At 36.3% G+C, this 26351-nt stretch overlaps 1 protein-coding gene across 1 annotated transcript in view; it reads right to left on the bottom strand.

Moving 5' to 3' along the window:
* Positions 1-25772, bottom strand: part of LOC127835917 (uncharacterized) — a 30846-nt gene extending 5074 nt beyond the window's left edge. The window contains exons 1-7 of the mRNA XM_052362338.1: positions 25531-25772; positions 22884-22981; positions 22080-22214; positions 8393-9256; positions 8023-8181; positions 5682-6072; positions 1747-3519 (exon numbers count right to left, since the gene is read on the bottom strand). Of these exons, the coding sequence (XP_052218298.1) occupies positions 1747-3519; positions 5682-6072; positions 8023-8181; positions 8393-8911 (2842 nt within the window). The 5' untranslated portion in view covers positions 8912-9256; positions 22080-22214; positions 22884-22981; positions 25531-25772. The remainder of the gene's footprint in view (positions 1-1746; positions 3520-5681; positions 6073-8022; positions 8182-8392; positions 9257-22079; positions 22215-22883; positions 22982-25530) is intronic.
* Between the last annotated feature and the right edge of the window lie 579 nt (positions 25773-26351).

Raw genomic sequence — 26351 nt, 5'->3', positions numbered from 1 at the left:
TATGCATTTCACGATCATGAATGTTTAATATGTGCTTAGCGCGGTCATAAGGAGACACACACAGACCGATTGCTAACTGTCAAAAATGTGATCAATCTAATTGTAGACGGTAAGCTTTGTTCATTTTTCTCATTGAGTTGTGTCAATATTGTGTTTTTTTCTAAAATATTTTTTTACGATCAAGTGTGTAAGTTATAAAAACGTGTGCTAAATTATATATGTATATAAACACATTGTTAATATCATTTGACTATTAAATATTAATGATAACATGTCATTCAAATGTAATCTTCAATTTCCGTTGATTAAAGTTACATACTTCACATGATATAAGTTTCCATTTAAGGGTTAAACATGAAACATACAATCACCAGTACACGCAAATTCCTCACGGCGTAACGCTCTAGCGATTTTAAATGCCATTATTAAGCTGATGATTATCTTATTTTCATTTGTTTTGTCAATACAAAATGTAGCTAACAAACATAAATAATTAGACAATATGCTGCGTTCACTTCATAAAATACACACTTTGTGTTTAAGGTAAGCACTACATACGATAAGTTTTGATCTGGTATTCTTGTTTGACATTTCTCGATTTGCGGTATTAAACATATTGCCCCAGTCATATTTTAAGGTACTTCGAATCAAGTAGAGCATACCAAATTATTTTTTAAATTATGTTCGTGGTCTCATCATCGCTTTTACAACTAGTTTGAGTTATTTTATGTAGATACACACTTTCGTTTGAAATTATCATATGGCAGCCATAAATAGTGTCTCTGTAGGATGATAATTAGATAAAATAAGTTTTTTTTATATATTTTTGGTTATGTATCGGTCCATAAACAACTGTATGTCGTTCAGATGAGAATCTTAAATAAAGTGTGTGATATGTTTATTATAAATGTCTAGCCATGTATTGATTTATACTTGATTAATAAAAGACGGTTTGGTAGCGTCGGTTTGGAAATCAACGTGAACTGCATATATAACATATGCGTCTATTAATAAAATGGTGTTACGATTTTTGTAAACGATCATGACATTTCAAACTGACGATATATAATTTAACCACTGACATGAATACAAAATTTTAAACCCGAGATGGTTAAGATTAAAAGGCGTCGAGAGCATGTAAATAATCTGATGTATTTTCAGCGTTAGCGTCTTTTTTTACTGGAATGTTGATCCCTGTTTGACCTATTCAAACGAAATCAAAAAGGCAGTTTCCCACGCACAAATACGACTTTGGTTCTAAATTGATTTTTTGAATAGTGACATTGCTTTTAAATTTAAATTAAAAAAAACACAATACTGGCATTCTATCTGCAGTCATATCGATATCCTACAAAGTGTAGAATATGAACTATATATCTATGTTTTACAACAAAATAAGACAATTTTACAATTAATCCGTTTTCTGATTAATTTTCCTTCAACTTAAATTATTTGACAAACAGTTATCTACAAAGTGGGATTAATTGTTCTATTCTACTGATAGCGCCATTATGGGTATGATGCTTATGTTTTAAGTGAGGTCTTATGATCGACCAAAATTTCAATTAACGAAAAGTACATGTATCTATTATCAGTCATAAAACAACAAACACTTTAAAACAACTTATAAACATAAATTCTATGTTAGTGACGATTGATACAAAAGATATAGAGCTTATCAAGATAATACTATTATTAGCCTACATTTACTGCATTTATGATATATCGTACATTTTACTAATTTACCTCCAAGCCATATGTCTTTCCCCACTAATTCCAACGATGTCAACTTATGGCATGCTGACAGGTTTACCTCAACAGAAGATTTTAGCTTATTACGTGCAGGTATATCATTTGGAATGCTGAAGACAGAAGAGGACACTACACTCAATCTCTCGACATTGGACGTGATTGTAGAGTACACCAGCTGTAAATCCCTCGTGTTTTTATCAGTTATTTTTCGTATTTCTATGCAACAGTAATCGAGTTTCAGGCAAATGCCATCCTGCTTGTTGGCAACTGCCTCTCTGATTCCAGACTCAATGGTTGTTTGAAAAAAATCACTCTGACCATCCACCTCAAAATAATCCATGTCACATTTATACATCAAAGCCGATAGTTTATTCGCAACGGAAATGTTCATGCCACACAGAAATATGAGAACTTGTGAAATTTCCAGATACGACTCTTTGTTGAGTGAAAGAAATGTGGAAATCTCATCAACGACGTTTGGGTTGCAGGCGATATGGTATGCTGCAAGGAATTCCTGTAAAGTTATGTGTACGAACGAGTTCGAGCATCCTGTCCGACTTTTATCTTTCCTGTTTGTTAATATTCCTGCTTTGAGTGAAAACAACTTACTATCTGAAAACGCTTCATGAGAAAAATAGTTTGACAATATTTTGTCATTGAAAACAATAGATGATTCTCTTTCAAAAGAGAACAGCAATTTGAAAGCTGCATAAGCGAGCCTATCTAAGTGTTCAATGTTTGGCTGTATATAGCTCGTGCTATAAAAACACTGCACCGGTGGTGCATTGGAATCGTTAAAATAACCAATTGCAATGTTAGCCTTTTTACAAAGACATTCCAGCAAAGTTGTGTAAAGTGCACACAATGACGATCCTTTTAAATATTCCTCCACCCCAATCTTATCTACCCATGTACATATGACCAGCGCGTACAACATTGGTGAAGATGATAACGATTCGAGTTTTCGATCTTGAACGAACAGCTGAAATTCATTCACGGCTGTGTTTAGTTTTGTTGTTTCGCAAATTAAACAGCGAAGTATATTTTTACTAAATGCATATGGACAGGTAATCCCCTCGATCTCTAATAGACTGTCGATTTGCGAGTTCTTGATACGTTCATCAGCCAGTTTCCATGGGCGTGATGTTGTAAGTATTGTGCAAGTGTCCTTCTGAAAACCAGCCATGGAAGGTTCTGCTACGTTACTACCATCAGGAGGCGTCCATTCATCAAGGCCTTCTCGTACTACGAGGCAAATTTCAGTTTTCATTATTTTCACGAACAATTTGTATACGTCAGCGCGTTCGTCTTCTGAAAACATTTTATCAATTAGCTGCTTCTTTATCATCTGCGTAACATCAGTCTGGCCCCTCGAATCTCGCAACGAGATGAAAAATAACAACTTGAATTTCTGAAGGGTTAGCCCATCACCGAAAGCTGATTTTTCTATTGGAGCTGCGGATGAAGGCTGATAGTCGTTGCACCAATCATGAACTAACTTAACTGCAAATGTAGATTTCCCTCTACCTGGTTCTCCCTGTATGTATATGCGTTTATTTGATTTATCGTTAGTGTAAAGTATGTCTTTGTAGGTCAGTACGTGTTCTTCTTTTTTCAAGCGCTTCCCATCTTTTTCTATTATGATTCGGTGTATATTTGGCGTTTCGTATATGTCTGTTATTCGCTTATCAAGACTTTGATCGAATGTTGAAAGAGGGACATTGCAAGTCGTATCAACGTAATGTTTCATCAAACGTTGGCGAAGATCTGAAATCACAGCACATCAGAGGCTTAAAACAGATACTTCTTATTATTGACACGTGAAATGATATAAAGAAATGACAAAATTAGTTATCAGTATACACCACTAATTTCTGTACACATTATATTTTACATGAGTTTAATGCGTGAAGTTGTTACAGAAACGCATGGGCATTATGAACGTTATACGCTTAGTACACACACGCGCACGCACGCACGCAAAAAGGGAAAGTTTAAAAAACTGTTATAAGAACACATACATGTACTTAGAGTTATAACAAAGTTGTTCACGAAAACCTGAACTTGATTATCTTATTTTTAAAAAATGTTATAATTCAACTCAATTGCGAAAAATAGTTATTAGCCTTAACCTATAGCCTTTACCTAACAAATGAGTGTTCAGTTATAAGTGAGTGCCATCGCTAGTTACGTAGATAATGATTTTAACAAACAACAAGAGCTGTGATTGTAAAACACAATGCCCCCCCTACTGAAATTGGAAGCCACACAATATTCCCCAATTAAAACATCGTGATAAATATAAGGTCAATTCATATTTCACAAAGTAACGGGCCTTGAGAATTATCTGAAATCGTTTTTTAAAAAAAACTTCTGAAAACGGTTATAAGAGAGACAATTACTTTGCTAAAAAGTAATCAACAGGAATAAAACTCATACTTCATATGTAGGAAATGAAGGTAGAATCACTAAACAAAATCAAATCCATATCTGAAAGCGTTGCGTTAAAATCCTCCGGAAAATGTAATCCCGGACGGAATGATTGACATACGGAAAGACGGACTAATGGACGGACTGCTATATGCAACCGTACCGGGAACATAAAAACGGTTATTTTAAAGAAAACTTCGAAACAAAAATTGACCATTAGAAAATCAGATTTCACTTGTAGGTCATGTAGGTAGACTCACATACCAGAAATCAGCTAAAAATCTGAAATTGTTTCGTAAAAAAAAACTCAGGAAAAAAGTTATAACATAAAACAAATTATATGACCAATAGCCAAAACTTTGCCAAAACTCAATGGACCAAAAAGAAATTAACACTATGTAATGTAGGTTAACTTACACACCAAATATCAGGTCAATATCTGAAAACGTTTAGTGAAAACCCGAAATGTGGAATGCCAGACGGAAAGTGCGAAAGTTATATGCCACCCTACCGGGGGCATAAAAACCCTGAACAACACTTCACTCATGGTGAATTTAAACGAGTTAGCTCCGGCGTTTAATGCGGCATGTGATTGGTTACAAAACACACATATGTATATATAGACTATGGATCATGTGTACAAATTCTGGTCAAAATAAGGCTCATTACGTGTTTGAATTACTTACAGTAGATAGGGTATAGAGATTAACTTGCTAAAACAAGACCCTGTGTTTGTGAAACAAAAAAACACCCTTCTGCGCTTTGAAGCAGCAGAGCAGCAATTTAAAAGAAAGTGGTTAAAGGACCAAAAAATCAGTCATTCGCCAAATATCAGTCAACCAAAACGAAACTCAAACTTCATCGGTGAGTCATGTATATAGGCTCGCATGCCAACAATCAGCTAAGTATCTGAAAGCGTAGTTTAAAAAATCTCCGGAAAACGGTTATCATATAAACATTGTAGGTTCAAGACCCATATCTTCAACAAAAATCAGTAGACAAGAACGAAACTTACTTTTCATCTGTAGGTTTCGTAGGTAGAATCACAAACCAAAAATCATCTGAATATCTGAAAGAGTTTTATAACCCCATCCCCCCGGAAAACGGTAATGATAGAGGAAATGTATATTGCCTGTTACTTCACAAAAAATCAATTGACCGGAACGACACTCACACTTAATCAGTAGATCATGTAGGTTTACTCACATACTAAAAAATCTTTATAATAGCTTAATAGCTGAAAGCGTTGCATAAAAGAACCGCATGAAACGGTTTTTATAGAGAAATTGTGTAAGTTGAAGGCTCATAACTTTGCCAAAAATAAATGGACCGAATATCACACTTCATCTGTAGGTAATGTAAGTAGACTCATATACAAACAACCACTTCATGATCTAAATGCGGAAAACTCCGAAAATTAGAATGCCGGACGGACAAACGGACAGTTCGACTGCTCTATGCCACCCTACCGGCGGCATAAAACAAACCCTTTTACAAACCTGCTAGGCCTCGTTCATAGTCTTTAGATGCTGTTTTGGTCTCTGCCTGTTGAAAGCGCATTAACCCGTCACGCACATGGCGTTCGATTCGTTGTGTTCCATCTTTAATCTTGCTTTCAAGGCAGTGTACCGCATCTTGTTTCTTTGTTTCAATGTGTTTTTGCAAAGCAAGTGTTTTGATTTCGATTCGGTGTTCTCCAAGCTGTGTCTGGCTTTCAAGTCGTCGCTTCCCAGCCAGTGTAGAGAATTCTAATGTCTGCAGAGCTTCTAATAGGTTTATTTCTGCCTCCTTAGAAACACGTTCACCTGCCTCTTTCGCACGATCAAGTGTTTGGTAGACCTCTTTTAACAACTCACCCAGTTCTTTGAGGGACATTCGATCATTCTGCAACTACATGAATATATTTTTGTTTCAAAATAAATATTTATTTAAATCAATGATTCTGTACACATGCTAAAATATAAATATGGTTTATATCAAAGTAAGATGCTATCATTTCATAGTGGTAATAAAGATCATATGTTCATAATATATTGTGTATGACAAAAATAAATGATGATAAGACCGTACTCTGATATGAACAAATACACGATACATCTATGAAATGTGTAGGGTTAGCTTAAGCGTCATGATTTTTTTATTGAATATGACGTCATAATAAGTGACATGTGGTATAAAAGTAATAACGCTCAGCTCTGGTATTGTAGAATAGTGTTTTAGATTCTGCATAGTCTCCTTTAAGTATGTACGATCGTATCCTCTTGTCGGTGCTTTTGTCCTAACATTGGCCTAACAGCTAAGATACACTAAATATATGTTTATATCTGATATATTTATAAAATTTTCCCAATATGTACAAACGATCGTTTGACAATTATTATCAAACAAGAAAAAAAAGGTAAGATGGTGAGATAAATTGATGTTTAAACATGCCAGTTATTATACATAACTATCAAATGATGTTTGAAATTGCGTTTTGTTTAGTTTGAAATAATATTTGATGACAACACCTATACAATTATTCATGTATTTTGTATATCTTCTCCATAACTAAATGTTTTTTTGATGCTGTATGAAGCAATTGTTGATTATTTATTTTCTTTTTATGATGATATAGACTCCTTAAGTGTATTACATGCTCAAGCACTTTCATTAAAGACGGCAAAACATATGTATATTTAATACATGTTGGGAAATTGTACATGACACCAAAGTGTAAGAATCTAAAAAACTTCCCATCTTGAAATCCCCCTTAAATATCCATAATACATTGTCCATTTAAACTCGACCGGAAAATCACTGTGACAAATGTCCTTGGAAAATTTGATGAATATTGGACAATATATGTTGCTTCACGAGGCAAATTTGGACAAAAGGCGACCAAAAAAACTCACAATTAGCATATTTGCCTCAGAAATGGCTACAAAAACTGAAACCAGTCCAGATGAAATTCATCAAAAAATTTCATACTTCACACTAGCTGGGGTTAAAGGATAATGTTTGAGAATCAAGGGTATTCTCCACTCATTCACTGCAAAACATGATATAAAAACAATTGTTTCAACATAACAATTTTGATCTGCATAGTTTGAATAATACGTTCATGTTCAAAATATAAACTTGAACCAATAGGTGTATGTGAATATTAAATATTATCATAAAGATGCTTACAAAGGAATTTGAATATTGTTCACGCTTTGTACAGCGCCAGAATATTTGACTGATTACTTCCTTTTTCATACAAAAATGCTCCCCAAGACATTGTTTTCGGACAAAAAAAAACACACTGTGCAACTTGCGTTACAACATCTATCAAAGCACACATTATAACAAAAATGTTGCAGTTAAAATAGGCTCATTGAAGGTCACACATTAAGGTTATTCATCTCTGAAAGAACCGAGTAGTAAAAGAGGAATTGATTACACATATGTGAAGGTTTATTTGTATTTATATACTATAAAACTGAAACACAGACAAAGGTGCAAATTTTTGTCAAACAAGGTCGCAAAAAAAGTTTATTTTACAATAATTGACACACGGAGGTCATTCAGCTGTGAACGTATAAGCGAAATCACTAGCGGTGTAAGAGTGCTTGAATTCGCAACTTCTGGATGCCCTAAGGTAAATTTGGACAGACAAGTCCATTGCTTTACACCTCCCACTTTTTCCATGTAACAACAATACAGACTATTTTATACAATTAAAAAAAACATTTTCGCAGCTCATTTCTATTGGCTTAGTGTTATTTTATTTATTTCCAACATGTGCACTATATATTAATTGTTGGATTATTTGAACGTGTTAATATGTTAACATACTTCTTTTATTCAGTTACTTACATCAATAAGTCTCTTGTGCGCTATGATGGCTGAGTGGTCATGTTGTAAGAACTTTGGATCAGCCAGTAGCGTAGCCAATTTCTGGAAATATCCCTGCAGATCAGAATCTGTAACCTTGCAGTCGGATGTGTGACGTACATCTCGGCCTATCTGACGGACCTTAAATGAAATTATTGTCTACTTAAAAAAAAATTAAATGTTAACTGAAAATGCTTAATTCAGTCTTTAAGTAATGCATGTTATGTTTATTAATAACATGTTAAACGCCACGGCTATTTTAAAGGACTCTTAACACACCCTTAATACATTCGTATGTATACGACTCATATAAATAGACACAATAATGTAAATGCATGCATTACATAAATACCATTTCTAGTGGACATTGCTTATCAGGCGGTGGAGGTGATAAACATGAGGAAGAGAGACAGTTCTGAAAATGTGTGCAGTTCAACATTATGCTTATCACGCCGTTAAAGTCTGATTCCTTGACCGTGTGGACACTACCATATCCGTTTGGAGGGAGAAAGCATTTTCCTATTTCCCAATGGTCGCTAGCCCACTTTTCCGCATGAGTGTTCCGCCAGGACGGCTTACTGTATCTGTGATGAATTGTAATGTTCTGTTTTACTTGATCACATAATGAGCATTGTTGTGGTTTCTGTGAAGCGTGGAAGCGTTTGCTTGTGTTACAAAATGGGCGCGTTTGACATAGTATGAGTTTTTCAATGGAGCAGTTGCCACAACATCTGCCAACTGTTGTGTGAAACTTCTGTAATTCTATATCCAGAAAGTTAGCTAGTCCTTCCTTAGTTATATTGAGTGCTAAGCATGCCTTGAACCAGTTATTGGTCTCCTGGTCGGTAAACACGTTGGTGCTGGCAGCCATCCTGCTGAACAAAGTCACCGCTCAGTAGTAAGTTCGCTGTTTGACAAATAATATTACTCTTTGTTTTCGGACACATAAACATACGTGCATTGCCAAAATTTTAGATTCGCAAACATGTTCCCAACATACAGTTCCGAGTCAATATGATATCATATTTATTAAATTGATGTTCTCGTGGATACAGTCACATGCCTGATAGCATTTCATACGCACCTTATATAAATTTATTCTTTAAATAAAATTTACTGTTCTTTGCTCTTGTATTTGCCCTTTGAACATCTTCAAACATGGCGTAGTCAAATTGTAGTATATTTGTTACACATACGTCGTGAATATGGCATTTTTCTAGAAAACAAAATTGTAAATTGAAATTAATGAACAAATTACACATTTTCAAAAGCAATATATTAACTTATATTGACATCATATCAAAATGATCAAACAATAGAAATTCGAAATCATTATTTTGTTTCCAAACTATTGTTTATAACTGGAATACATGCACATTGAGCCAACTTATGCATTTGTTAAAAGTCTACTGAATTCTCGCATCTGTATGAAAATGTCAATACATTTTTACGAGCGTCATCAGGTTTTAAACACGCATCTGTGATAAGTCAACAATTGACGCACATATGTATAATGTCGATAACATTTTACTTTTCGAAATTTATAGTCATTCATTGAAGGATAAACTCTCGGCGTCGTGTAATTCATGATCATAAAACAGAAAACAGAAAAGCTTTATTTCAAATGTATTCATGCCGTTATAAAAGGTTTGAAATAAAACAGTTTGATTAAGAAAAGATCTAAATACCAATGTTTTCTGTTTTACATATAACTTAATAATCATTTATGATTCTTGTCAGAAGTCAGGCCAGAAAACCCTTACGAACGCCAATTATAGATACATTTTAACCTGATTGTTATCAAAACAAATTATACTGTAGTCGTTTTGCATATATAAAAGAAGTATATTAGACTCGTGATGCATTGCGATCAACTGTGATTCTTTCAAATGAATTAAGTTTCTAACCGAATACTAAACATCACGATATTTGTGGGATCTTACATTATTATTTTCAACAGTCAAACCTTTATTGAAACAATACATGTATAACATTGAGTTCTGTATGTTATATAGCAAATAATTCATTTGCCCATTCGGTATTCACTTATTGCATTCCTTTATAAGATGTAGCTCTGTTTTTATTATATTAAAATATATAACTCCAATTCAGTTTACAATGTGTTGTCGAAACAATTAAGACCGAAAGTGATAGTGTAATACATCCCAAATGTTCCAGATGTGTTCAGTGTAATTCATCAACGATTAGATTGGGCCTGTGGTAAAAATATATTAAATGGTGACCTTTTTGGTGTACTATCGCGTGTGTGTTGTTGTTTGTTACGTTGTTTTAATACATGTACACACGTTAGGTATCAAAGTTAATAACTGTTACATTTTGTTATATTATCATTAGGTAAAACAAGAAGACCACATTCCCTTAGACGCTCTATTGAGAAACAAAAGAACTCAAGTGTTCTATTTGAATATTGACTCAATGGAAAAATTATTAAAAGTTATCTCTGTCCTAAATGCATAACGATACACGCAATGATGAATTATGAACGATTAACTATATGGCAAATGATGACTTATTAATTATATGATAAAACTAAAAGATTTACGTTATGATGCATTCAACGTATTTAGCTCTATGATTAATAATTTAATTTAATATGATTGAATTAGACACATAACACTGGAGAACAGTCAAAATATAAAAGCGACCAACTACATAAGACAACATTCATCATTTCAACGCGATACATCACACCAGGCTACAGTAAAGATATCAACACTAAACTCGACACAAGACAAAGGCAATACCTCAACGAGACATACGACACTAGACAGCAGTCAATTTCTCAACGTGCAGTCAATATCTCAACTTGACACATGGCGCTTTATAAAGTACATCTCTTAACACATAGCACGACATACGACAACAGTCAACCTATCATGGAGACACACAACAGTTAACATATTAACACTACACAAGACACTAGTCAATCTCTCAACGCGACACGCTAAACTAGACAACAGTCAAAATATCAAAGCAACACACTACATTAGACAAAATTCAACATATCAACGCAACACACTGCATTAACAAAAGTTGACATCTCAACGTGACACACTTCACATGACAACAGTCAATATCTTAACGCGAAACACGATACCGGAAACAGTCAACAGGTCAACAAGACCCACTATACTAGACAATGGCCAGCATCTCGACGCAACACTATACACTAGACAGCAGTCAAACTATCAACGCGACACACTTCACTTGATACAGTAAAGCACTAAGAACGAAACAAGACACCAGACAACAATCAACATCTCAAAAAGACACTCGACACTAGACAAAAGCCAACCTCTCAACAAGAAACGCGACACAAGGCGACAGCCAACATATTGATGCGACGCACTGCCCTTTATAAAGTACACCTTTCAACACGACACAGACAAACAACAGTCAATATACTGTGAAACCATTTATTTTCGACAGCACAAAATTTCGTCATTTTTATAAAAATGACGATTTCGCCAGCACTTAAATTCGCCAATTTCTGATTTTGAATTAAAAAAAAATGCGTCAGTCAATATCCGATTTGTGTGTAATACATTTTCGCGATCAATCGCAGTTGCGAAAAATCGTACGAATGCGGGAACACACTTGAGAATCACTGCAGGAGGTGGGGACTGTTTGTCACATGCCAATTAACTAGACTTTTGTTATCAAGGGACAGTAATGGACCCTCTTAATGTATGCCATTCACACGTTCATTGTTATGATTAGCGGACAAACGGGATCGAATAACCGTTAACGAGTGTTTGTAACAACGAAGCCAATTGCCCATTAGTCTTTTTCTATTATTATAATTGCCATACTGATAACAATCGTAATTCTAGTTGGCATGATTGTTTATTAAAATGCTGTCAATACCGTTTTAAAACTGTTTGTGTTATACGAAAGAGGTTCCAGTTTGTTAAGTTTTTTTTTCAAATAAAATGCTTTTTTATTCTGATATCAACATTAAAATTATAAACTCTATGTGTGTGTTTGTTCTTAAAAAGTAAACTACCGGTATATAAATCAATAATGTCAATAATTTAAAAATAAATAAATTGATACATTTAAAATAGTAATAAGTGTGGTTAAACGCAAACAATCAAACAACAAACAGCAGTTAAAATATTCTTTATTAATTTGTGATAAATACGCATGTTGATCACACATCGTCATCTTTTCATTTGGTTTATTGTCTTTCATCGGCATTCGATGCGTGATGGCTAATATGCAACACCCCTGAAAAACACAATACACCTAACGGGTAATAAAATTATAAACAATTAGCGCTAATTCATTACCATTCTACATAAACGAAGTCAACGCATTCAATACAGCCGACTGACAAATGGGGTTATTTACCCTCGGGACTTCGGTTAAAAACCATTGCCCGAGCACACTGCTTAACATAGAACTCTGCATAAAAAGCCGAAAACGGCCATAAAATGGACAGCCCGATTTTACTGGGCTGTACCATTGGTATAAATATAAAACTTTGCAGTGTTGGTGCGGTGCTTTAATAAAAATCTATTGGTTTAAAAATATATAACCTTTATATGAAGCGTTAAAAAGACGCAGTGCTATACAGTGAATAGGCCTAACGCGGTTAAAAAAGCGGCGTTTTAATTGGTTGATGCGCTTATATAACGATGGCGCTGATTGGCCGAAATTTCTTATTAAGGATTGCCAGTAGGTCAATCCGTTTTAAAATAGATTTTCCCACGGCTGACTTTGTACTTTTAAGAAAAAGTAAACAATAATGGTTTATATGCAAAAATATAAATGAAAGAAAAAGAATGAGTTAATCCAAAAGAACTTGGAGTTGTTTTATAGTATTAGATTACTATGTTTTGTTACGTTACTGTACTTATTATTAATTTATATCATTCATATGATGTTGTTATTGTATGTTATTCTTTGTATTGTTTTTTAAGGAGGAGAGAGAGAAAGAATAGCCCAATTTTTATAAGTAAAGATGGTGAAAACACACATACTGTTGTATGTGGCAGCATCATTACCAGACCCACTGTTCAGTATATACTGCAATGGGTTTGTTGGAGTCTTTAGACTTTGTGATCTGTGGTTTAAAAATTTGAATCCAAATAGGACTATTTTAATATATTAATTATAGAAAAAGGAATACACAGATGTGTAATATGTTTGTGTAACAAAATAATAATATTTGAGGGTTTTCCAGGTCACAAAGTGGTTGAACATTGCCACAATATATTTACATGCATAGTCAAGTACCATTTTATGTGTATGTTTAAAGTTTAAACAAAACGCCAAACAACAAGATCTAATCATAAGAGAGATATGTTTATATCTAAGAACAATTATTAATAGGGATGCCAGAGCCTGATTTAACAGCTCTCAAATGTAGAGTGAAGTTGCATGTGCAAATGCAATTATATGAGAAGGAAAGGAAAAAAAAGACAATATATGATATCACATAGAGTGTGTAACTCTCAATTATATATTAATATTGCAATTGAGTATTGAGTTGATATAAAAAATTAATGAGTACAAGTTTATGTATGTGGCTCAATGTTGAACACTTGCAGACAGGGAATATAGCCGTAATGCTCCAACATAAGACCCTGTCTGTATGGAACTTAAGGAGGATTGGGCTTTGGAAAAGAGAGATCCCCCAGAGTGGCATTAAAACAATATTTAAAAGTGGGTTTAGTAATAAACCCTTATATGTTAAGGGCAATAACTTACGTGTCTCCAAACGGTCACCTTCATAGGGCCACATAAAAATTAAGGGTAAGACAATGTACTTTACAGTTAAAAATAAGACAAAGACAGCTAAATTTGTACAAGATGTACATTATTTACAATATGTACAGGACTATATGCATTTATATATTTAAAATACATGTTGCCACCCTGGAGGGTTGAAAGAAGGAGAGATTTTATGGAAGTGTAGGCCGATGTGGGTGGGGGAAAAGAAGAGCCAGCAGGGGTGGTGTCACTCAGTTGTACTAAGGGAGGTAATTGTGATGATGAAGTCTACAATGGTTGTTTCCCCTGGACCAGAGGGAGTGCACGGTAAATGAAAAATAGTTTGTATACTATTGAAGGAAAATTGATAATGGTAAGATGTAAAATGGTAAAAAGACCAAATATTACCTAGATACGTTAAGATAAACCCAAAAAGCTCTAATCTATCCAATATTATTAGTATACTGATGATAACATAGGAGGGAATAATACTAAAGTACCTTATATGGTATCCAAAATGACAATTAGACAGTAAAACCGAGGCAATTTGCTATATAAAATAGCAATTTAATATAAAAATTAGGATATTTGCTATAAAAGTAGCAATTTTAACATGAGTTAATGCAATAATAATAAAATTAAGGCAATTTGCTATATAAAATAACAGTTTTCACAAAAATAAGGAAATTGCTACACAAGATAGCAGTTATAATAATCCTTAATGTACTCCAAGGTACAAGATTAGTACTTTCAACAAGGTCGACAATACTTTGTCCTAGATAGGGCTAAATAGGTGTTTATAATGGTATAAGGCCCTGCACCGTACACTCCAGTCCGACATAGTTCTTCGAGTTTGAAGGGGAAAGGGTGGGGTGTCAAAGAGGAAGGGAGGGGGTGCAATGCAGCCAACACTCCCAGGTTACTGGACAGCCTCGTCCTTTCTTGTAGTAAGAAATGCCATAAAATATGATTATATTAAAAAACTGAAATATGTAAATGGTGGACTAACGTCATGCTCTCATAAAAAATGTATTAAAATAAAGAAGACCAGTTCAATGCCATTGGCCTGATTTAGAAAGGGCGGGGTAGAACAATAAACCCATTAACCACTAAAATAAAGGTTGTGTAAAAGCGACACAAATCCAACACAATTATTTGATTACATCAGGTTTGTACAGAGATTACACATTTTTAAAAGAAAACAGTCACAAGACTGAATAATTAGGTGGGTGTTGGCTGCTCTCCCTCCCCCAATGACCTAGATTTTGTCAGTTATTTGACAATCTAGTTAGTATTTGGCGAGGGCAGAGAAGACCGGGTCCCTAGCTGCTCCCTTGGGGTCTAGCACGTTGGTAAGGTTAAAAACTAGTCCATGGGAGTGCAATGCAGCTTCAAGGTGGTCCCTCTGCGCCTTATGGTTAGGACAGTGTAGCAGCATGTGGGGCGCAGTGAGAGGTTCCTGGCACCTAGGACATGCAGGGTCTATACCGAGGACATACTTTCCTGCGCCACCGGGTAATAGGGTGGTTCCCATCCTCAGGCGCGTGATGGCTCTGTCAAGCACAATGCTTGCTGAGTATCTGTCAGGCGGCCTGAGGGTTTTCGCAGGTCTAGTAAAAGTATGTCGACGGGAAGACAAATTGTCGGTCCGGAGATTCCACTCGCCCAAAACAAATTTCTTTGTCAGGGAGTAGATCTCAGAAGGTGCCAGGGGTTCCCCAACATCTACGGCCCCCCTTAAGAGGCCCTCTTTGGCCCCCCTGTCGGCCTGTTCATTCCCACTGATGTTGACATGTGCTGGACACCATACTAATGTGACCTTTAAAGATTTATCTAGGCACTGTTGATGAAGTTCCAAAATGCTAGCTAAAATATCAGGCCTAGATCTGCTATTTCTGTTTTTTATGGACTCAAGACATGACATTGAGTCTGATAAAATAGCAGTTTTAGTAGGTTTATTGACCACTATCCAGCACAGAGAGAATTTAATTGCCAAAAGTTCTGCTGTAAAAATAGAGATATTGTTGCTGAGCCTGTGCGTTTTACTAATGTTTTTTGAAGGGATTACAAAAGAGTTGGCTACCAAACCAGAGTTAGGGCATTTGGAGCCGTCAGTGTAGATTTTTAGATGCTCAGCATACATATTATCTATAAGAGAGAGAGCTTCTGACTTGATGAGTTGTGGCAAGTCAGTTTTCGTTATTTTATTAGAGAGTGATAGGTCAACATCAATGGGTCCAAGCGTCCAGGGGGGGCCTTGGAGGGCCTCAGGTCTGCTACATGTACCTTGTCGAGACCGGCATCCTCAACCAGGGTCCTAATACTCGCACCAAAAGGTAGGGCGACATGCTTACGCTTAAGTATTTTCCCCTTGACGAAGGTGCCAGTCCCGACAAGTTTGTTTACGGGGTTTGAACCATGCCGAGACTTAACCCTGGCCAAGAAATTGAGGGACTGTTGTTTTCTACGCAAGTCAAGAGGTAACACCGGCCTTCTCCTCTAGCAGTGCACCCGGTGTACAGTTTAGGGCTCTCAGAGCTATCCTTAGGGCCTTGTGTTGAATGGCATCAACCATTTTTAGGGCGTTTGGCTTAGCACATGCATAGATTTGGGCTCCATAATCTAGCTTTGGACGTATAAGGGACTTGTAGAGTGTTAAGAGGCTATTTTTATCTGATCCGAAACCTGTGCCTCTTAACATTCTCATTAAATTTAGGTCCCTTTCGCACCTTTCTGCCAAATATTTGAAGTGGTGAGTAAAAGTTAACTGTTTATCTAGGTACATACCTAGAAATTTCACCACTTTTTCAAAGATAATTTTGGTGCCGCCTAAATTTAAGTCCAAAGAGTGCTGAAATTGTTCGCCAAATAGTACTCCTACTGTTTTGGTTGGAGAAATTTTGAATCCCCATTCAATTGCCCATTTCCATATGGAGTCTAAGCTTGCTTGAGCCCTCTTTTGCAGGCGTAACATGTTAGACCCCTTTAACCAAGTGCCTGAGTCATCGGCAAACTGGGAGATTCCTGAGTCTTTTACGGCATTAGGTAGACCGTTTACGATGAGGGAGAACAGAGTTGGGGATATTACGGACCCCTGAGGGGTTCCGCGGTCAGTTATGGCTACCTCTGATAACTCCCCATCGACCCTGACCTGGATTTTACGGCCCTCTAGGAATGCTCTGAGGTAGTGGAAACAGTATCCAGTGATTCCATAGTCAGCTAGCTTTTTTAGTATGCAGAAGGTCCATGTTAAATCAAAGGCGGCCTGAAGGTCCAAAAAAATTGCTTATACTGATTGCCCTTGATTTTTTGCAGAAAGAATATCATGTTGTAATCTAGCTAGCTGATCAAGAGTAGATCGCCCCTTCCTAAAGCCAGACTTGAAGGTGTTTAGTATGTTATTTGATTCCAATAAGTGTTCTAATCTATTTTTGACCATTATTTCTAGTAATTTACCTGCATGTGATGTTAGACTTATTGGTCGATATGAGTTTGGATCATTTTTGTCTTTACCAGGTTTAGGAATTGGAATCACTGTGGCCTGCTTCCACTCGGGTGGTATCCTGTCTGTCCTATACACCTGATTGAATAGGTTAAGCCAGATTTTTAGAGTTATGGCTGGCATACTTTTAAACATTAAATATGCTATTTTGTCAGGCCCCGTGGCGGTGTTGCTCCTGCTGTTAATGGCACTTAATAATTCTGTAATAGTAAAAGGTAAATTGAGAGGCGTGCTATTATCCCCAGGCTCATTTAAAATATTTCGGTGCTCAGTCTCAAACCGCTTTTGATAATTCAGAGTTTCAACGGGAAGGTTTGAGTCACTGGAGACAGATTGGAAATGTCGTACCAAAAATTGAGATCTTGCTCGTCCAACCATTCTATTACCGCCCGACCTTCTGCATCTGAATTTATGGAACCCCAAGCAGGGTGATGTGCATTAAAGTCGCCTGTGAATATTACATCAAAGGGTCCTTTAATGGTCCTTAATTCCTTAAAGAGGCCGTTCAGGGTTTCAAGATCACATCCTCTTGAATATAAGTTGACCAGGATAAGAGGCCGGTTCTTGTCAATAACCAATTTAATTGCTAATGCCTCAATAGCAGTGCTACCATCAGATTTTAATTGGTTGTTCACTCCCAGGTGTTCATAATTTATTGTATTTTTAATATATATGGCAAGACCACCAGCAATATTTTGGTTTGAAGTAACATAATTCTTAAATTCGCAGTTATACCCTGGTATTTGTTTTACAGAAATATTTGAAAATTTAGTTTCCTGTAAACATATGATATGGGTATTAGGGTTGCAGTCAATAAAATATTTTAATTCAGTAAATTTGTTGGCGGAAAGACCACCAACATTGAATGAAATTATTTGCAGGTTACTGTCCATAGTGGTGCGAAATTAACTTGCGTTTAATCTGATTTATTGAGTGGTGAGGAGATTTAACTCGTAGTTTGTGGCCTGCACAGGCCCCTTTGAGTTTCGCGGGGGTCCTGGCACGCCGAGCGTGTTTCTTATTTGCGGGGAGGGTACCGCTGGCCGGGGGGGGGCATCCTGGATCTGCTTCTACTATTGGAGGATCCCCAGTTCCAGAATGGATTTTATTAGTTAAAATTTTATCAGGGGGGATAACCTTTGTTATTGATTCTCTGCAATTTTTGAATCGAGAATCAATTTTGTTATAAATGTAAGATATAACTCGACTCCCAGTGGGCCTTTTCTGGTCCTTTATTATCTCAGCAACTAGATCCGCCAGCTCGCTGAGATATATTTTCCTAAATGTGGGACCTGTTGCTGGCGGATCCTTGATTTTAATAAATGAGTCCACAGCAAACGAGTTACGTCTGCTGGTGTTGTCGGAAGGGGAGCTCATTGGGGATGTCTGGGAGTCGACCATTCTGGGACGGTTAGGGGGGACACTAACTCGGGGTTCCTCCTCTATTTCACAGATACCAGAGATAGAAAGGTTCTCCAATATACTTGAGTGCACTGACACCAGAGAGTCTCTCCCCGTGATATCAAACATAGAGTCGTCCGACAGTGTAAGACCACTACAGGTGGTGTCGCTAGCACCGTCGGTCAACGTGGTGGACGGGGAGGACCCCCTGGTAGCCACAGGAGGGCGTCTCTGAGTGGGTGGATCCCCCTGGATAGGCGATACAGGGGGGGTGGTGCATAAATCTGGTGTGTGTTTGGTTACCGGTTCCACAATAGTAACCTTAGGGGGGGATTCCCTATTTAAAGGTTGAGGGGGGGGGTACTCTTACCCACTAGCCCCTCAACTAAAGGACATGACCTCTCGGTTTGGGGCGTGATAATACCGGCAGAGGCATGTTTGGTTGATGACTTGGAACCGGTTGTGTTGATTGTGTTACGGGCGCCCACGCTGTGGCTCGCAGTGTCAGGCATAAATAGCCTGCTCTCCGCCTCGGACCAGGTGACCCCATAAAAAATGAGCGAAGGTGGCTAAGGAGACAGCCTTCTTATAGGAGGGGCACCCCTGGTAGGAAGCAGAGTGCGGGCCGCCACAGTTGGCGCACCAACGTGTTTTGTTGGTGCACCTTCTCTGGCAAGTAGTTCCGGCGCAGCGGCAGCAGGTAGTGATGCTGAAGCATTCACCCCTGCTGGCTATGTGTCCAAAACCCTGGCAGTTAAAACACCGGGCAGGTTGGACCGGGCAGGGACGAATGTCAAGGGCAATATTCGTGCCCTTCACAAGGATTTTGTTAGGGACTGGGATAGATGTAAGGAAAGTTATTTTGACCAGTCTCGGAAAGCCAGGGGCGCAGGGCGATAGGGGTTAACCCTTTCCAAGTTAGTTATAGAGAGTTCGGAAAGGGGAATCGCAGGGCTTAATATAAGATTTCCTTGAAGTTCCATGAGTTCCTGACTTTCCGGGATCCCTGCTATGAAACCTGAAACTGACCTCATGTTTGAAGGTGATAAGGCCCGGACTGCGACGCTGCCAAGGTGGAAAGTCCCCCTAGAGAGTAGGGTGGCAAGCGCCTGAGCGGACTTGAGTTGCAGTAAAATGCAACCGGACGCAAGAGGCACAGTCCGCTCAACGAGTCCAGGGAGCTCCTTAGCTAAACACGAGGCCAGTTGAAAAATAGTGAAAAAAGACATAATGGGGCCTACGCTTCCAACTGACTGGAGGAGGCACTTAAAGGGCATGATGTTGTGAGTAAGATGATGGGAATCTAACCCTGAAAGTGCCTCCCCTAGTAAAGGGGCCAGGTTCTTGCTCTGCCCCTTGGATGTTTTGTTGTGAAAGGACATTGTAGGAATTGAATGAGAAAAAGAAATCGACAAGGTATAAAGAAAGAATAATCACTACAAACGCAATCCTGGGACAATCAACCAATATATATAAATTTAATCTAATTGCCGTTAATAACCTGACAGTATAACATAAATAACACGCACCGCACCGGTAAATAACCCAAAAAGTTTATATAAATAAATAATAATGCTATGTTAAGTCATTTGGTAGTTGCTATATACTGTAATATAAAATAATATTCGATACAGCTGTACTGCACACGCGTTTTAAAGAAGTGTAACGTGTCAGTTGAGTACCTTGTGTAATCTACATCCCTTTGTGTCAAAACCGGATTAATCTTGATTACGAAACAGCGGTGAATGTGTGCATGGATTATGTTGGAATTTAATGCCTCATGTCTACGGTAAAGTTTTAAAATATTGTTCAACTTAGTGTTTGTTTTTGTTCAAACATAGAGCATGATTGTTCGTTAGGATCTTAAATTCGCCGATCGGTCGACTGACGTAATTTATGAAAATTAATGCCTGACGATTAATAATGGTTTCACAGTATCATCGCGACGCATTAAAGAAGACAGAAGTCAACATTTCAACACGAAACCAGACAACAGTCCACATATCAATAGGACAAACTACAAAAGACAACAGTAAACCTCTGTACTTGACACACGATACTATATAACAGTAAACATCTCAACACAAAACACTAGACCAGACAAACGTCAACTCTAAACGCGACACACGACTCTTGACAACAGTAAACATTTCAACGCGACCCGCGACTCTTGACAACGGTTAACTTCACAACACTAAACTACAGTCAACATCTCAACGCGAAACACGACACCAGACAATAGTGAACATATCAACGCGACATACTACACTAGACAACAGTCGCCATATCTATATCTATGCGAAACACGACACAAGAAAACAGTCAACCGCTCAACACAAAACGCACTACTAAACAACCGTCAAAATAGTAATGCGACAAACTACACTACATAACAGTCAACATCTCAACGCGACACTTGACAACAGAAAACATTCAGGCAACCTCTCAACGCGACACACTACAATGGACATTGTTAACATCTGTTTGCGACACACTACACTAGATACAGTAAACCTCTTAACGCGAAACATAACACTATACAACATTCCACCCCTAATCGCGACAGACTGCAACATACATCAGCAAACATTTCTTCGCGACACAATAAACTAAAACAAATTAACATACCAACGCGACACACTGCACCAGACAACAGTAAACATACCAACGCGACATATTGTACCAGACAGCAGTCAACATCTCAACACAAAACAAGACACTATAAAACTGTCAACATCACAACAATATAAAGAAGTGAAACTCCAGCTGCTGGGGTAGTATTGAATTATTATTATAAACAATTAGTAGGTCCTTTATTTAAGGCAAGTGACCGATTGCCCAAACAGTACAAAGCAGCACAATACAGCACAATACAAAACAACATAAACAAAAATAAGAATAAAGCTGGGGTCACTGCCTTGGAACGGTCAATGCAAAGCATTGGGGGTTTAAACCGGTTTTGGAGCGCTCAACCTCACACTTGGCCCAGCAATATTCATAATACATTTAAGTGTAAATGAAATTTAACCTCATAGCATTGTAACTCAAATTAAACAATAATAAAAGGGAATTAAAACGCATTCAATTTAATTACCAATTAATTACTCAATGGTATTGAAAATACCAGAGCAACAGAGTTACAACTTTTTGAGGAACGATGGAATGGAACTATGAACAAGTGTCAACTACATTCATTCTTTATAGAAAAAGATTAAAAAATATAGCATCATGAAGTTTATATTTCAGATCATCATCGCACAAATACAGGAAGAAGCAGCAATAATGGGTGTAAATGTTCCATATTACATTGCTTGGTTGTTTATGTACTGCTAAAAAATAAATCAAAAAGAAACGCCTGTCACAGATAAAATAAAAATAAAATTATAAACACGATTACCTATGTATGTAGATTACAACTGGGAAAGTTGGTCGTATGACGTCCCAAAAATCAATGTACACAGGAACAGAGAAAGAGTTATGACGTAATTAACAAGCGAAGACACAATGCCGTGAACAAAATCCAGGGGCAGTACTGTAAAGTAAAAATAAAAATATTAATGTGGCGGTACTGCAAAATTTAACTACTAATAAAACAAGTTTAGGTGATTAAAAATTTAAGAATCAAATGTATAAAAATGGTAATTCCATTAAAGCGACATTATTGGAATCAAACAGTATATAGGTGTTTTGACAACTGACGACAGAAATGATTTGATGTAAGATGTGAGTCTAAATGTAGTTTTAATGCAGATTTGTGCAAACGACACAAAGACACAATTATGCTCAAATGTGAAAAATGCCTCTAATATCATTAATGATTGCAAATTTTAAGAGAAGAAAGATATAGTGAATCAAAAACCATCAAGCACGTGTTTTTAAGTACATCAGCATCATATCCTTTTGATAAAAACAAGTTAATTAAATTGAAAAGTTTAATATGAACATTTTCTTTAACATATTTTAATTTGCGGACACGCTTCAAAACATCTTTATACAATGATGGATGGGAAATTCCATTATTTAAATTCCATTTTAAAGAAACATTATATTTTGAAATTAAATCACCATACTTTAAGTGAAATCTAGCGAATGTACTTCTAAGGTTTGGATAGAAAAAGCCTTGTTTTAGCAATTTCTTTGTTAATATAAGATTACGATCATTAAAATCATTAATACATGAACATGCTCTGGCATAACGTACCAACTGCGAAATGTAAATACCATAGGAAGGACCTTGAGGGATGTTGCCATCTAGGAACGGAAAATTGAAGACACGCGACAACCGACAACAATCAAAAGCTGAAACGAAATACGACAATATACAACAGTTAACATATCAACACAAAACCCTATAGCAGACAATGTATTTCTTTGCAGTCTATTATTTTTGAAATAACTAATACCGATCTGCTTTGATTAATATGTTTCTGTATGCGCATCTATCACTTATGGCTTTAAAACTCTCTTACGGCATCTTGATGTTCTGTTGTTATTTTCACACTTTCCTAGTAACATGGTATTCTGCATTCAAAATCAAAGTAGAAAAACAACTTTCCGAATTATTAAGGATCCTAACACATTCAAAGTTGTCTACTCTCAATCTTTCCTTCAATGTGTTATTTAATTACAAAATTCACTCTCGTGACCTAAATATACTGATACAAAAGTAGCTAGCTTCCAAAAACTCGAAACCGGGACATTTGTGTCAAGCGTGCTCTTTATCTCTACACAACAGAGGCATTTATTTGAGGGTATATACTAGAACTTATATCTTTTATTGATTAAAGCCACTATCACGCTCACCAATACTACATACGTATTGCATTATGCTTTATAACAAATTTCAACAACTAACAGTACCATACGATAATTATTTACAATAGGGAGACCCTAAAAGCAAGTAGTATTGGTGATAAAACGTTAAAATACAAACATACGGCAACATTTAAGTATCTAAATATCGTTCCACGATGTCATCTACTTTCGTTTTGTGGATGATATCGAGTCAGGATCGGATTCGGGTTGCGTTCATTTGCATAATTTATACAAGCTATAAAAACAAGCTATCCCAGAAATCTACCCTTTTCGCATTCGCTATATTCCAGTAACCCGGAATTCATTTCGGCTTGACATAGTGATTATTCATGCTGACGACGCTGACCGAATCCAATCTCGCGTTCGCCCGTAAATGTTCGGATATAAAAATTGAATTATTTGTGACACAAAAAAATTAAAAAGGAGCATAGTGTATCCCGTTAAATCAATGTTACCAGCCAACATCTAACGTTGAAATTGTGCATTTTGCTAAAAGGAACAATTATTTTTGTATGGGTAAGCTTTATTTTACGAAATATTCGATACTTTTTAGCGTGATCGTTTCTTTAAGACCAAACTATCGTAGTTGTACGCACATGCTCTAAGCCTTTTGGGGTAACGGAAATGTACGAACTATGGTGATAGTAAACGAAGTTCATTAGACGTATACTACGTTAATCGATTCGTATTGGCAGAAAAAAGACGTAAGGAAGTACATGTTATCTACTTATTTTGTAAAGAAAAAGGTCGATATTGTTAGCATGTATACGTGTTTAATATTCGAGTCGCTTTTTTAATAATTCATATAGAGTCAGCCTTTATGTTTAAACAAAAAAGCGGAATATTATCAAATTGCGTTTCTTGCAGGTACACTTCTGTCTTTGCTAAGTGATTTCAAATATCTCCATTTACATAACGCGTCCCTTAAGTGTCAATGTTGATTTGCTTTTGTGCGGAACGGTCCTTTTTATCTAATACGCGGGGAGATGTACTTTGGTCCCGGATTAAGAATTAATTTAAAAATGAATTCGGAAGATATCGATGATGTACATGTATGTTAAAAAATAATCAGAAACACGCTCTGGTGAAGGACATAATAATGGTTGCTTAAGTATGTTAATGCCCTTATCGGCTTCAGAAATCGCACAAAAGCTAGTCTCATTGTAGCCTATTGTGTACCTCTAAACCTGGTCGTGATGTACACGCTTATGGTATATTTTCCAATACAAAACATGCTCATGTCCTTGTGACAAAATAATATAATGTAATTGAAATATTTCATTTAACCTGTTTTCATTATATGAGCAGTCAGCGATGATTTACGTTATATAACCAATGAAACAGAAAACGTCTCCAAAAACGATGTAATGTAAGTTTACAGACATATTCAAGATTGAAAAGCGAATAAAAACGAAATAAGTATTATTCATTCATTCATAAGTGTTTTACGTAAGGACAAGAAAAACTACAATCATGTTGCTAGCGTTCAATTAATACCCTGATTATGGGGATGCTCACAGCTCTTTTGAAATACGAAACTCTTGAAAAATTGAAAAACACAGTATTGATCTTAATTCAATAATTTATTTCACGTGTGCAGTATTTATTTTCAATGGAATGGTCTAAATTGAGTGTCGGACAAGTTGAAGGACGTTAAATACATCTAAGCATTTGTATGTCAATATTAAATCAATACAGAGCAAAGATTATGCAACTTATAGAGTTATACATGATTATACATGCTCCAAAGTTAATAAAGAACATATTGCATTCTAGTGTGTGGTGTATGTCATGTATTTGGTCTATGTACCATTGAATCGTTTCACAATTTACAGTTATTAGATATACATGTATTTAAATGTACACTCGTTACCAAATGTATAACAATTATTATTACATGAAATCGCATAAACCGCGATGCACGGTCAACATGTTTTGAGCTTAAAACAAGTTTCATATTGTTCATTAAATATTTATACATATTGCTCTTACTAATACAAATAGCCATTTTAAACTAGTGCTTAGTTACGTACCTCAGGCGATAAATGTACATGTCCAAGTGTGTATCGTTACCCGTATAGATGAAGAAAAATCTGTAGAACACAAACTGAATTTTGTTTGATGTAAACTTGTTTTCACTTTTTTTTAACACTTCACGTGGAATAGAAAGTAATATGTTTACACCCCAAAGCTTAATCAAGGAAAATACTCGCTAAATCAGATTTGTACAGCAAGCTTTAACGACCAGTTTTTAGGCCTCAATACCAATGCGCACATCGATAGTTAAGACTAGACTGTTTATCCGCAAAAAGAAAAAGGATATTGAAACTCGTTTGATTGGTCATTATCGACACGTGACATACATACGTTAATTGATTGGTCGATTGAAAAGACATGTCATTCTGACCAAATATGGAGATATGTTTTATACGTCGATGTTTAAAAATAGATTTTTAAATACAACGCTATAAACGAAAGCAATACACATACAAAAATTGTATTGACATTTATCTCTAGCATACATTTGTATAACAAAATTCTTCTAAGTTACGGGTACAATGCATGTTTATCAAATAACTAGTGGTGACATTGGCTAGCAATATAAACAATTTAATTCAGATTAGGTGTGTAAATGCTCGTCTAAAGGGAGAAAAATCTGAAGAACCCACACAGAATTGTTTTTGAGGTAAAATGTTTACAAGTAAACACCCCTATTCATCATCAATAAATACCTTCGGTAAACATGATTTGAACTGCAAGATTGAAATAATTATTTTTTTGTAGGCAACAAAACCAATCCAAAATTTAATAGTCAAGACTAAACGGTTTGTTCGAAAAAAAAAGATGATGTTGA

The sequence above is a fragment of the Dreissena polymorpha genome, chromosome 6 (genome assembly GCF_020536995.1).
Source record: "Dreissena polymorpha isolate Duluth1 chromosome 6, UMN_Dpol_1.0, whole genome shotgun sequence".
Taxonomy (NCBI): Eukaryota; Metazoa; Mollusca; class Bivalvia; order Myida; family Dreissenidae; genus Dreissena; species Dreissena polymorpha.
The sequence above is the reverse complement of the archived record's forward strand: the minus strand, read 5'-3'. Positions and strand labels throughout refer to the sequence as shown.